Genomic DNA, 14,919 nt, shown 5'->3' with positions numbered 1-14,919 from the left:
TATAATTTTGTTATTATCTCTAAGTTGGTGTTATCCTCTGTTGCTGTTGTGGAATCTGGTTACAGTGCTCCAGCTTTCTCACACAGGGACCATTGCAGAAGATTGAAAGCATGTAGATTGTAAGGCGAGAATCCTGGAGGGGTGGAGTGTGGGGAAGTTGGGGTTCCTATGGCCAGGATCCTCACTGAACTTAAACCACCTGATGATGTAACTGGCCTGTTGCTAGGCTACCACTTCTACACCTTTAGGCAATAAGCTAATATTGCACTATATAGAGAGCTCGGCCCAGGGCTCTGGGCGGAGGCAGAGATGCTAGTGCTCGACCTACACAGGAGAACAAGCCGAGTTATAAACCCTTTCACCCCAAAGAATTTTTGCTGTCAATTTCTTTGGTCACATTGAATCCATAGCGAACTTGCCAGGGGCTAAAACCCATTGGGCAGACAGGTGGTTATAGGGAGGGTGTGGTTAATGGAGGCTGAAATCTAGCCTGTGCTGTTTGTCAGGGCATATGCCTTGTAAGGTTGCATCTTGGGACCTTTTTCTAATTTGCCAGTGACAGGGGCCATATAGGCTAGTAGCCGTCCTGTTCATGGGAAGGATGTTTAGTAATTATGCTGGGACTTACTGTCATTAGAGTGTTGAACTATACTGCAGTACCTTTCTACTCCAAGCCTGGGTAATTTACAAGGTTAAAAGCTAATAACTTTTCAATTAACCATGTATGACCTATAAATACACAGCATTCTCAACCTTAAGAGCTCTGAAGTAAACACATGAACCTGCCAGCTTCACACAATGAAAGGGGACAGAAGAGAAACAGAAAAACAGTACTGCCTAAGTCACGTATGTGTATGGTTTATATCTTTGGCAGTGACCAAAGTGTCATCTAAGATGTAAAATGAATTAGAATTTCCTGCAACTCACCTCGTTTTCCACACCATAGCTTTTCAAATATTAGCTTTCCTAGCCGAGCCTGCTGAAATGGGTAGTTGAAGTCACTGCTGACCATATGTTAGATGCTTCAACCAGTCCCTTCTTTGTGTGCCAGGGAGGGGCAGCCTTTCCTGGATCAACAAATAGATGCTGGCAAAAGGGAACCAGAAATCCTTGTCTGATAAAGGACACAGTGAACTTGGGAAAAAAATTTTTTTTTTGCAATTTGCTGTGCTTTGTAAAAGGGATGACTGAAGAGGAGCAAGGGTTGTTTTAATCCCACCTCTGTATAATACACATTCTAAGGTACTGTACAGTACATTTCTAAAGCCACCCTGCCACACACACCCCCTACACAAAGCCACCCATTGATTTAGTGAACTTTTTTTTAGCTTTCCCTGGGCTCAGCTCTGGCATTTCTGGGATGTTTTTTTCAGCTTTTCTTCTTCCTTCAGCCCTGGACTTGAATGCAGAATGGGTCTACCTAAGTAAGAAAGGAAGCAGGACTTGTCTCACTTGGTAGGGTGGCCTAGTCCCAAAATAGGGCTTGATTCTCAAAGGAAAATGTGGAGAAAGAAAATATGCATTAAAAGAGAAAGAATTCATTTCTTGAGCCCTACTATGTGGGACCACACGGTACCGTACCACCCATTCAACAAACTGAAATGCAACATCCATGTTAGGTGCCATGTTAGGAGAACAAGAGAGACACCCAGCCCTACAGCACTTGCAATCTAGTGTCTAACGAATAATTGTGCCAGTTACTTTCAGGGTGAGCATCATGGAGGAAGGGTGTAGAGAGCTCTGAAAGTGCACGCTAGGGAACTGGAGAAGCAAAGGTTTCCCTGACAATGAATATCACATTAAGAAAAGGATGAGAAGAACTAAGAGAACTAAGGAAGGAAAAAGAGGCTGGTGATAGCAGGGAGAGCAAGAGGTGAGTGTCTGGGGAAATGAGCAGGAATTAAGTCATACAAAGCTTTGAAAACCATACTAAGAATTTGAATTTGGGACACACAGGGAGAATACAATGTGATTGAGGTGGAGATTAGACTGATGCTGCCACAGACCCAGGAACAAGGATTGCCAGCAATGACCAAAAGCTAGGAGATGGGTGGAGGAGATTGGCCCTCTGAACCCCCACAAGGAACCAACCCTAACTGAAACCTAGACTTCAGACTTCTGGCCTCCAGAGCTGTGAGTGAGTAAATTTGTTCTAAGCAAAAAATAAAAAGGAAAAAAGTAGAAAGAAAAACCCTGAATAGCCAAAGCAATCCTGAGAAGGAAGAATAAAGCAGGGGAGATCTCGCTTTCCAACTTCAAGCTCTACTACAAAGCCACAGTAATCAAGACAATTTAGTACTGGCACAAGAACAGACCCACAGACCAGTGGAACAGATTAGAGAGTCCAGACATTAACCCAAACATATACGGTCAATTAATATATGATAAAGGAGCCATGGATATACAACGGGGAAATGACAGCCTCTTCAACAGCTGGTGTTGGCAAAACTGGGCAGCTACATGTAAGAGAATGAAACTGGATCACTGTCTAACCCCATACACAAAAGTAAATTCAAAATGGATGAAAGACCTGAATGTAAGTAATGAAACCATAAAACTTTTAGAAAAAAACATAGGCAAAAATCTCTTGGACATAAACATGAGCAACTTTTCATGAACATATCCCCCCAGGCAAAGGAAACAAAAGCAAAGATGAACAAGTGGGACTATATCAAACTGAAAATCTTCTGTACAACAAAGGACACCATCAATAGAACAAAAAGACATCCTACAGTATGGGAGATTATATTCATGAATGACAGATCTGATAAAGGGTTGACATCCAAAATATATAAAGAGCTCATGCACCTCAACAAACAAAAAGCAAATAATCCACTTAAAAAATGAGCAGAGGATCTGAACAGAAACTTCTCCATAGAAGAAATTCAGATGGCCAACAGACACATGAAAAGATGCTCCACATCGCTAATCATCAGATAAATGCAAATTAAAACCACAATGAGATATCACCTTACACCAGTTAGGATGGCCGCCATCCAAAAGACAAACAACAACAAATGTTGGCGAGTATGTGGAGAAAGGGGAACCCTCCTACACTGCTGGTGGGAATGTAAATTAGTTCAATCATTGTGGAAAGCAGTATGGAGGTTCCTCAAAAACTCAAAATAGAAATACCATTTGACCCAGGAATTCCACTCCTAGAAATTTTCCCTAAGAATGCAGCAGCCCAGTTTGAAAAAGACAGATGCACCCCTATGTTTATCGCAGCACTGTTTACAATAGCCAAGAAATGGGAGCAACCTAAGTGTCCATCAGTAGATGAATGGATAAAGAAGAGGTGGTACATATACACAATGGAATATTATTCAGCCATAAGAAGAAAACAAATCCTACCATTTGCAACAACATGGATGGAGCTAGAGGGTATTATGCTCAGTGAAATAAGCCAGGTGGAGAAAGACAAGTACCAAATGATTTCACTCATATGTGGAGTATAAGAACAAAGAAAAAAACTGAAGGGACAAAACAGCAGCAGAATCACAGAACCCAAGAATGGACTAACAGTTACCAAAGGAAAAGGGACTGGGGAGGATGGGTGGGAAGGGAAGGACAAGGGGGGAAAAGGGACAGTACAATTAGCAAAGATAATGTAGGGAGTGGGGGGCACAGGGAGGGCTGTACAACACAGAGAAGACAAGTAGTGATTTTACAGCATCTTACTACACTGATAGACAGTGACTGTAATGAGGTATGTGGTGGGGACTTGATGATGGGGGGAGTCTAGTAACCATAATGTCGCTCATGTAATTGTCGATTAATGATACCAAAATAAAAAAAAAGAAAAGAAAAGAAAGAAATTAAACAATGCCTAAATAATACCAGGAAAAAAAAGTAGAAAGACAAGAAAATAATTTTAATTTTGAAAGCTCTTGGAAGGATGGAGAATGGATTAAAGGGAGCCAGTGCAGATGCGGGGCTACCAGACAGAAGGAGGATGTAGTAATCCAAGTAGGAGAGAGTTGTGGATAGTGGCATTGGAGACAAAAATACAAATATATCTGAGCAATATAGGAAGAAGCAGATTGCATGTGAGTTATCATCGAGTAAGTTTGGGATTTGTTGAGTTTGAAGTCTAAAGTAGACATATATCCTGGTGGAGAGTGTAAGGATGGTAAGAAATGTGGATCTGGAGCTCAGCTCAGCAATGTGGGTTGAAGGTACAAATGGGATAATCAAAAGTATACATGACATTTGAAGCTATGAGTATGGATGAAATAATGGAAGAAAAGAAGAGGGTCTCAGATTGGGTCCTAGAAACCGAACTATTAAAGGATTAGATAGCAGAAGTTTGAAGGACAAGGGCACCTCCAACCACAGAGAATCACCAGGTACTTGTACAGGAAGCCCTCAGTGAGGCCTGAGTTCTAGTTCCTCGGGGTCTATGGATGCCAGTGCTGGGCTGGGTACAGCTGTATCTGTTGGCAGGACTAGCCTTCATGGGGCACGAGGGGTGGAGGGCGGTGACCCCGAGCCAACACTGCATTGAGGCAGCAGGCTCCAAGTTGGAGCTCACAATAGTGCTGATGGTTCCATTACATACTTTATGTCCTTGGAATCTAAAGAACTGGCTTAGGATCCTGGTCCGCCACTGAAAAGCTGTGTGACTGTGGCCAACTCACTTAACTTTAAATGTTGGATTCTACATCCATAGATGTAGAGTTGTCTTACCATGGTGTAGCATGAGTCTAATTATAAAAGGTTTCTCAATGGGATCCTTCCTGTAAGAGTAAGTGCCTGGCCTGGGCCTGCCAGAGGTACCTCAAATTTTCTGATCAAACCTGAGGGGTCAAGCCGTCTTCCAGATCCCTGTCCCTCTGACCGTAACCTGGAACAGACCCACCCAACTTTCCCTCCCCTTCCTGGTTGCCAGATGCTGGCCTGTGCCCACAGAATCTGTTTGTCTTGGAGGTGGGGACAGGTTCCTCACCCTGGTTTCCCAGACTAGGTGTGGTACCAGCACTGGACCAAGACTTGTTACACTAGATTTATATCCCCACCGCTGTACAAGGGGAGGCTGAAAAGGAATTCGGATGACTTTAATTCCACTTCTGCACCATACACACCTTTCTGAAGCCACCCTGGCACACGCCCACTAATACATCTCACTAAGTTCCTCCCTGGACACTCCAGAACCTTCCTAGAGAGGTCAGAGTTGCCTGTCCTAAAGGCTTCATTTTACTCCAATAAACTTACCCACATTTAACTTTCTCCCTACTTCAATACATTCCCAAACTTCCAAAAAGACATTTCTGATAAGCAGAAAATATCAGATTTCAGGGGGCTTAAAGAAAATTAGCTAGCAAAATCCAGTCATTTGGCTACCCTGGCTGGATTCCTGCTCTGTGCCAGGCCTTGGACCCTAGCCATGAGTGGGCAGGAGTTGCCCAGTCTGAGCAGGCATATGGCCGGGTCTCTCAGGCTCTACCCTTGCCCTCATTTCCCCAGCTTTGACTGAAGCTTTTACCCTCTTCCAGCCATTCATCAGCCAGGAGGCTGCCAGTGAGTCTGGGCTCCCCTAATCCTCCAGACACATCTCCCCATCCCCAACTAAGGGCTATACTCAAGCCCCCTCCTCCTTTCTCTACCACTCTCTCCCCCCTCATCCTTATCCCCCACTCCCCCCTCATCCTTATCCCCCACTCCCCCCACCCTCAGCCCCTCTAAATTAGCAAGAAGGACAAGGAGCCTGAGAGGAAACATTCTCACAATATCCAGGAAGTCACCAAGCTCTGAGGACACCATCCCTGCCATACTGACACCCCTGCCCACTTGAGGCCTGGGCCTGCCCTCTCCCCGGTGGGTCACTGTACCCCTATCCCTGGGTCCCTGCCCCCAGTCTTGCCCTCTCTAGCATCCACACCACCATACGGGCTGCTATACTGGACTCCTGACAAGAGGCATGGACTTGTCAAATCTTTCAAAGGACCAAGGACTTGACAGAACTTTAAAGGGTATGGCATTCGAGGCCTTTCTCAGGGAGCCTCTAATCTGTCTCTGTCCCTTCAACTGCCAATATTCATATTTGTAGTTAATTATTAGATCTTTCATAATTATAATTTAATATGGTTTTAACCATATTAAAAGAAAACCATATTAAACTTGGAATGTTTCCCAGACATGTCCTGTTAATTGCCTGCTCTGTACCTCTACCCGGAGTGCCCTTCCCTCTTTGCAATGCTCCTTGCCTGCTGGGAAACTTCCTTTCCCCCTAAAAATACATGTGGTAGGTTAAATATGGCTGCAGTTCTTGAAACTCCTCTTCTCCCCTTGTCTCTGGGCTGGTCTTGTGAGTTGCTTTGATGAACAGAATGTGGTGGAAGTGACATGATGCAAGTTCTACAGTCCAGGCCTCAAGAGGTCTTGTAACCTCCACCTTCACCATCTTGGAACCCTGAGACCACCATCCGGGAGGCAGCCAGGATGAAAGGGCACAGGACAGCGTCCCAGTTCAGCCCATTTCTCAGCTTACACAGTAGCTGAAAACAGCCACATGAGAGAGTCTGTGTGGGTCCAGCACGAGAACTTCCCAGGCAACCACAGAAGCTTGAGAAATAATAAATTCTGTTAAGCCATTAACTTTTGGGGTGGCTTGTTACACAGCAATAGATAACTGATACAATCTGGTTCTAATGTGAAGTTTCCCTGGCTCACTCAGATTCCCTTCTCCAAGTTCCCTCTCTACGGTTTGTGTTTGTATGTCACATCACTTTATAATTATTTAGCGTCTGGCTCTCCCAAGATACAGTGAGCTCTTGAGGAGCACGGCTGAGTCTGATCCATCTCTCTCCCAACAACTCACAGTGATAATAGGATGAAACTCTTGATCATTTATAAAACTCAGTATACTCAGATGTCATTAATGTGTTTAGAAAGTACATCTATATGGACATTTTCATGCAACTTACTCAACAAAGATTTTAAGGCACATCCTATGTTAACAGAACATGTCCCAGGCCCTGGAATTTCTCTCAGTCTAGCAGGAAAAACATCATTACAATACAGGATAAAGTGTTTCAGTCAATGTCTCCCCAGGCAAGGGAAACAAAAGCAAAAATAAACAAGTGGGACTACATCGAACTAAAAAGCTTCTACACAGCAAAGGAAACTATCAACAAAATGAAAAGACAACTTAATATATGGGAGAATATGTTTGCAAATGATACATCCAATAAGGGGTTACTACCCAAAATGTACAAAGAACTCATACAAAAAAAAATATGATTAAAAAATGGGCAGAGAACCTATATAGACATTTTCCAAAAAAGACTTACATATGGCCAACAGGCCCATGAAAAGATGCTCCACATCACTAATCATCAGGGAAATGCAAATCTAAACCACAGTGAGATATCACCTCACACCAGTCAGAATGGCTAGTATCAAAAAGACAAAAAATAGCAAGTGCTGATGACTTTGGGGGGAAAAGGGACCCCTTGTACACTGTTGTTGGGAATGTAAATCAGTGCAGCCACTATGGAGAACAGAACACTATGGAATGTCTTCAAAAATTAAAAATAGAAATACCGTTTGACCCAGTAATTTCACCTCTGGGTATTTACTCAAAGAAAACAAAAACACTAATTTGGAAAGATATATGTACTCCTATATTTACTGCAGCATTGTTTACAATATCCAAGATACAGAAGCAACCTCAGTGTCCATGGACAGATGATGAATGACCAAGGAAGATGTGGTACATATACACAATGGAACATTATTCAGCCATAAAAGAAAGAAATCCTGCCATTTGTGGCAACATGGATGGACCTAGAAGGTATTATACTAAATAACTCAGAGAAAGACAAATACCATATGATTTCACTTACATGTGGAGTCTAAAAAATGAAACAAAATGGAAGTAGATTTATACAGAGAATAAACTGGTTGTTGCCATGAGGGAGGGGTAGGAGGATAGGTGAAACAGGTGAAAGGGATACAAAGATATAAACGTCTAATTATAAAATAAGTCACAGGGATGAAAAGTGCAGCATAGGGAATATAGACAATAATATTGTACTAACTTTGTATGGTGACAGATGGGAATTACACTTAATGTAGTCATCATTTCATAATGTGTAGAATCCTCAAAATGCTATGTTGTATGCCTGAACCTAATTATATTGTATACCAACTATACTCCAATTTTTTAAAAAGAAAAACATAAGTGTTTTAGTCAAGTATATTGCTGGGAGAGTATGAGGTAGTTGGTGGGTGGAGGAGTCAAGAAAACTCTCCTGGATGAGATGGCATTTAGTCTCACCATGAAGGGTAAGCAAGCAAGCAGTGCTGGAGGGAGGTATGTAGCTGTCTCCGTGCCCTCCACCCTCCCTCTGAGGAGGAGGACGGATGCATGGGTTGGTCAGATTCAAGGATATTGATTTAAGCCACAGTCCTGGAGGTGGGGCTTCCCCATGTGAAAGACAAGGTTAAAGGTAGGTCCCAGTCTGGGGATGGCTCCGATCTATACCTTCTCTCTCAGACACTCAAGGTAAGATGGGGGCTTGGGCTTCTTCCCATTGGCAAAGAGGTGCGTTTTCTCCCCCACTCCATTCTGCTCTCTTTAGAGTGCCAAGCAAGAACCAGGGGGAGGCCAATGGGAAAGGGACCAGGACAAAGCCTCCAGGTTATTGCTCCATGTTGGCCATTGGGGCCAAAGTGTTATAAAAGGTTTGTTTGCCTACCATACGTGCGTGTATTCCCCAGGTCTACTTTGGGATGGTAGGGGACTGGTGGATGACCCAGAAATCTGTGTACCAGTCATCCTCATCCACCTCTGGGCATCAAAGGAGGGAATAAAAAATAGGAACTTTTCCTGTTCTTGGGCATATAAGGAAGAGAATCCCAGGCGGAGTGAACAGCACTACAAAGGCAAGCAAGCAAGTAGGGCAATAAACGGAGTGAGAATGGGGTGCATTGAGAGAGTCAAAGAAACTTAACATAATCCCTCATAAGAAGGCTGGGCTTAATCCATAAAATGATGACCTGCCTTGCACCATAAACATTTCTCTGTTAGCCAACACATGTTTCCGTGCATGGTCCTGAGTGCCTATTACAATAATCAACTCATATCATCCTCCAAGGCACTGAGATAAAGAACTCACCCAAGGCCCGGCAAATGAGGACAGTTAAAAAGGATTGCATAAATTGCAGGTCTGTCCTCTTTCCAACTTTGCTACTCAGCAGCCATGGTATCAACAAGGACACAGGTTCCAATGAGCTGGTCTTACCTGCAGGAGATGGTACCTGAGTTGCATCTTGAGGGACAGGGATCAGGACTGGCAGAGGCCATGAAAGTGTAAGGTGCTTCTGTAAGAAGGTGGAACCTGCAAAAAGAACCACAAAAAGGACACCCCTAAGTGTCAACATCCAAGAGTGGAGTTTGGCAAACCGGTGCCGCCCCCAGGAAAAAGAACTGGTCCAACCTTTTCCCTCATTTTTATATCAGAAGATGGCTGTGGTCCAGGTTCCTCAATCAGGTTTCTCAGAGTAAACGGGGATTTTATTGAGACAAAACTTATTGTTGCATGCAGACTGATATTACTTTTCTTTCTAGATGTTATTCTGGGTGGGGAGAAGAGAGAGAGAATGTTTTTAAGTTATTTTTTAACTAGTATTTGTACAGTGTTTTAGCACTGACAAAATTATTTTCTTGCTCTTTTATTTCATTGAGATGAGGAGGGTAAACTTTCTCAGATTTTCAGATGACAAATCTAAAATTTAGGAGATTAACAAATTTATGTGAAGTCACACAGCTAATGAAAGAAGTTGGACTCATGCCCAGTTATTTAGATTCGAAATTCTATTCTAACTCATTCTTTCATTCATTGGGAAAAAAATATATTGTATGGCCCAAATGTGCCAGGCACAGGATTGGCACTGAGCATTTAGTCATTATAAAATTGACATAATCCATCTCACTGTCTCTCATTTCTATGTACTCAAACACTGAAGCAGGAATACACAAAGAGCTATAGGAATCTACATCTAATATTTCTAATGGGACTGCGTGATCACACCACCACTTTTTGCCAGGTTCTCCAACTCTTATCTGCAGTTAACTGTCACCATTATTTCACTGGACACTGGTTTTGTGCTAGACATTGTGTATACACAAGCACTAGAGCACAACTCAATCCAGTTAACACCTACTATGTGCAAACAACAGAATCTGAAAATATTTATCAAGCACATACTCTGGACAAAATATTCATTCAACAAATATTTATTGGCACCTCTGATAATCATAAAGATTTTTAAAGAGGTAAGAAGAAAGCCACGAGGGAGTGGCATCTCTGAAACATAGGATGTGTTTCAGGAAGGGCAGGACCCAATGTGACTGAACTCAGCAGGGTGTAAGACAGGAAAGGCTTGTGACCTGGGATTTGTCCCCGGGGGCTCTTCGTGAAGGCACGGCTTGGAGTGCACCTGGGCAGGTAGGGGGATTTAAATACACAGAGGAAATGGCCTGACCTGGCATGTTTGGAGAACAAAAAATAATTTCAGCAGGTAGAAATAAAAGGAGGCGGGGCCAGCAAATGCCAAAGAGGTTGTAGTATCGGTGCCATTCAGTGCTCGTGTTACAGCCCCAACAGCCCTGCAATGCACTAACTCTGTTCCAGGGGAGACTGCTCAGCCCTTGAGATTCGATATGATTTGTTCAAGATGATACATGTAAGTGGTGACCCCACAGATCTGACCTGGGTCTGAGTCCAGTACTATCACCTTGTGCTTCCTTGACTTGGGTAGCAAGGAGGGAAATACGTCAGAGAGGGTCAGGCTCAAAGGGATGGAGAGGTGGGATTAGCAGGAGAAATTCGAATATGAAATCAACAGGATGTGGAGAGTACATTTAAGTTGAGGGTGGGGGAGAGTTCAGGGCTTCTGGTTGGAGCAACTGGGTGGACCGTGGTACCATTTACAGAGGTGGGGAAAAGCTGGATATAGATTCACGGGAAGATGGAGACTTTGACACAATGCCTCTGTGGGGCCTAGGTGACATCCGGGAGGGATGTCAGGAGGCAGTGAGATGCACAAAGCTGCAGGTCAGAACATGCCAGACTGTGGGAGACGAGAGAGGCTGCAGTGTAATCTTCATTTCTGATTTCCTTTTGCACCTGACAGCAGAGCTGAGAAGGGACTGGCTCTGGGCTCCGGGGACACGTGGTGGAGGAAGGGTGTCATTCCCCCGGTGTCAAAGACGGCCCCTGGCTCACTGCTGACTCGGTTTCCCCCACAGATGAGTTTCCCCTGCCGCAGGTCCAGGAATCCCAAGACTCTGACCTGCCTTCTGGTCGGGGTGAGCTTCTTGGTCCTGCGTCTGTGGTTGCCCCAAGCCGCCAGGTCCCAGCAGGAGAAGAGGTGGGATGGCGCCACCCAGGCTGCCCTCGCTGCCGCGCAGCAGTCGGCGTTCAGCCCAGAGCAGCCGTGTGTGGCCAACGCCTCGGCGAACTCCACGGCCGACTTCGCGCGGCTGCCCGCGCGCATCCAGGACTTCCTGCGGTACCGCCACTGCCGCCACTTCCCGCTGCTCTGGGACGCGCCGGCCAAGTGCTCCGGCCGCCGCGGGGTCTTCCTGCTGCTGGCGGTGAAGTCGTCGCCCGCGAACTACGAGCGGCGCGAGCTCATCCGCCGCACGTGGGGGCAGGAGCGCAGCTACAGCGGGCGGCCTGTGCGCCGCCTCTTCCTGCTGGGCTCCGCCGCCCCCGAGGACGCCGAGCGCGCAGAGCAGCTGGCCGCGCTGGTGGGGCTGGAGGCGCGTGAGCACGGCGACGTGCTGCAGTGGGCCTTCGCTGACACCTTCCTCAACCTCACGCTCAAGCACGCACACCTGCTCGACTGGCTGGAGGCGCGCTGCCCGCACACGCTCTTCCTGCTCAGTGGCGACGACGACGTCTTCGTGCACACCGCCAACGTGGTTGGCTTCCTGGAGGCGCAGCGGCCTGACCGCCACCTCTTCACGGGACAGCTCATGTCTGGCTCCGTGCCCATCCGCGAGAGCGGGAGCAAGTACTTTGTGCCCCCGCAGCTCTTCTCTGGGCCGGCCTACCCGGTGTACTGCAGTGGCGGCGGCTTCCTGCTGTCCAGCTACACGATCCAGGCCCTGCGCAGGGCTGCCCACCTCACCCCGCTGTTCCCCATTGACGACGCTTACATGGGCATGTGTCTGGAGCACGCGGGTCTGGCACCCAGCGGCCACGAGGGCATCCGACCCTTCGGCGTGCAACTGCCCGGCGCCCGGCAGCGCTCCTTTGACCCCTGCATGTACCGTGAGCTGCTGCTCGTGCACCGCTTCATGCCCTACGAGATGCTGCTCATGTGGAAGGCGCTGCATGACCCAGGCCTGAGCTGCAGCCAGGGACACAGGGTCTCCTGAGGCCAAGTGGGCTGCTCTGGGGGGATAAGCTGAGAATGTGCCTTCCCTGATGTGGACCCCTTCTGTTCTACCCAGCAGGGTGCACCCGTACATCAGCTGCACACTGGAATCCCCTGGGTGGGGGGTGGGGTGGAAAATACCCGTGTCCTGGTCCCATCTGCAAAAGTTCTGACTGGGGGCTTTGGGTGCCCACAGACATATAGGTATTTTTAAAGTTCCTCAGGTAATTTGAATGTGTAGCTAGGAATGAAGGCCACTGGGTGAGCGATGTCTGTTATCCTTCCAAACCCAGTTCCATCGCCCCCTCTACAAGCCTTCCAGGGCACCTAGCCCCTGCTCTTGAGTCATTGTGGGCAATGGAGCAAGGGAGGTGTGAGGACCCAGGATCACAGGGTTGGGTGCAGTGCACATATGAGTTGCCATTTCCATCATTTCCTCCACAAGTGAGTGGAGCTGGAGCTGGACTGATGGTCATCAGACGGATCCCCTCCCCAAGGAGTCAGTCTACACTTGGGACTAGAAAGCAACCCCCTAGAGTCAGAGCTGAGGGTGTCTGGCAGGCTTCCTCTCACCTAGTCTCTCCCCACCCCCGAGCCCCAATCCCCCTGTGAGGTCAAAATCCCCTGTGTGCAAACTGGAAACTGAGACCCAGTGAAGACAGTGACAAATCCAGGGCCACGTGGTCATTGCCAGACAACACACCATCAAGGTCCCCTCCACAGTCACCCTGACCACAGCTAATGCCTGTTCAGGTCCAGCTACCAGAGGCTGCCCACGTTCCTCGGCTTATCGCCTCCTTCCATCTTGAAACCAGCAATGGAACCATTCTGACCTCTGCTTCCCTTGGCCCCATATCCTTCTCTTGCCTCCCTCTTTCGTTTATAAGGAAGACACTTGTGATTTCCACTGGGCCTACCTGGATAATCCAGGATAATCTTCCTCTCTTAAAGTCACTCTAATACCACCTGCACTTTTTTCTCAATTGAAGTATAGTTGACATACAATATAATATTAGTTTCAGGTATACAACATAGTAATCTGATATTTTTATACATTACAAAATGCTCACCACAATAAGTGGTGACCATCTGTCACCACACAAAGTTAGTACAATGTTATTGACTATATTCCCTATGCTGTACTTTTTATCCCTGTGACTTACTGATTTTGTTACTGGAAGTCTTTATCTCTTTATCCCTTTCATCTATTTTACCCATCCTCCCACCCCTCCCTATGGCAACAACCAGTTTGTTCTTTGTATTTATAAATCTAATTCTTTTGTTTGTTTGTTTATTTTGTTTTTAGATTCCACATATAAGTGAAAGCATACAATATTTGTCTTTTTCTATCTTGACTTATTTCACTTAGCATAATACCCTCTAGGTTCATCCATGTTGTCACAAGACAAGATTTCATTCTTTTTTATGGGTGAATAATACTCCATTCATCTATCCAGGGACACTTAGGTTGCTTCCATATCTTGGATATTGTAAATAATGCTACAATAAACATAGGGGCACAGCTATCTTTTCTCATTAGTGTCTTTGTTTTCTTCACATAAATACCCAGAGGTGGAATTAATGAGTCTATTGTTAGGCAGAAAGACAGAATAAAGCCAGTAAAGCTCACTAAAAAGGACTCAAAGAGTTAACCAGATAAAACCAAAGAACCAGAAAGGACTCAGAGAGTTAATGATTAATTTGTTGAAGTTTTAAAGGCCAGAAGTGACTTGTAATGTTCGGATATTGCCCCAGATAGAGAAAAATCAGTCAAGAACTTCTCTGCCTAACCCCATGAGGTAGAGCAGGGAAACAGAACAAGGGTCATGCCATTGTAAAATCCACTTAGCCTGCTAAAAAAAGGCCCAGCTTATTCTTTAACATAACCTATATGCCATTCTTCCTCTTTTTCCAGCCCCTTAATCAAGTAACTTTGTAACGAGGGCAGGAGACAAACCTCCCAAGTATTAATAAACCTATGTGGATAAAGAATGCTGAAGTCTGAACCAACATACTCCCCTAAATAACCCTATTCTTAAGACAAAACTTCAACGGAATTATGAATTATGAATCACCTGTATACATCATGCCTTGTACTGACTCTTACCCAAAAAGCCCTATAAAACTCAAGACCCTAAACCCTTAAGTGCACCTCCTAAGGTTGCTGGCACTTACCTATCTTCAAGTGTGTCACTCTCTCATTCTACTTCAGACAAGTAGGGAGAGGCTGCTGAGAGCTCTGATCTGAGCTTGCAAAATCAGACCTGGACAAGACTGCAGCTATATGATCATGCTTCTTAGTAGCCTGACCAAAACTCTCCTTTCTTTGCCTTTGGGAAGTTCTCCGAACATAATCTCTCCATCCACTGCTCTGCAGCTCCCCAAATCCTGGGGTGGTAGGGATATAGTTCTCATGTCACGCAGATTCAAGCAGACACTGGACACCAGGTGACCCTGACTTTAGGAGTTGGCAAGGGACTTGCCCAATGCCGAGCAGGAGTTCAATGAACTTCTCTTTCCTCCCTT

At 45.7% G+C, this 14,919-nt stretch overlaps 1 protein-coding gene across 2 annotated transcripts; it reads left to right on the top strand.

Moving 5' to 3' along the window:
- Positions 1-8,464: 8,464 nt before the first annotated feature.
- On the top strand, positions 8,465-12,465 carry B3GNT6 (UDP-GlcNAc:betaGal beta-1,3-N-acetylglucosaminyltransferase 6). 2 transcript variants are annotated; one of them, XM_036895381.2, is made up of 2 exons: positions 8,465-8,509; positions 11,258-12,465. In XM_036895381.2, exon 2 carries the CDS (start codon positions 11,258-11,260, stop codon positions 12,392-12,394), a length of 1,137 nt encoding a protein of 378 aa, XP_036751276.1. In that variant the 5' UTR covers positions 8,465-8,509; the 3' UTR covers positions 12,395-12,465. The 2 variants fall into 2 exon arrangements, with proteins under 2 accessions (XP_036751276.1, XP_036751275.1); XM_036895380.2 differs by lacking the exon at positions 8,465-8,509 and adding an exon at positions 10,488-10,692.
- The last annotated feature ends 2,454 nt before the right edge of the window (positions 12,466-14,919 follow it).

Source organism: Manis pentadactyla, chromosome 9 (genome assembly GCF_030020395.1).
Source record: "Manis pentadactyla isolate mManPen7 chromosome 9, mManPen7.hap1, whole genome shotgun sequence".
In the NCBI taxonomy this organism is placed as follows: Eukaryota; Metazoa; Chordata; class Mammalia; order Pholidota; family Manidae; genus Manis; species Manis pentadactyla.
The sequence above is the reverse complement of the archived record's forward strand: the minus strand, read 5'-3'. Positions and strand labels throughout refer to the sequence as shown.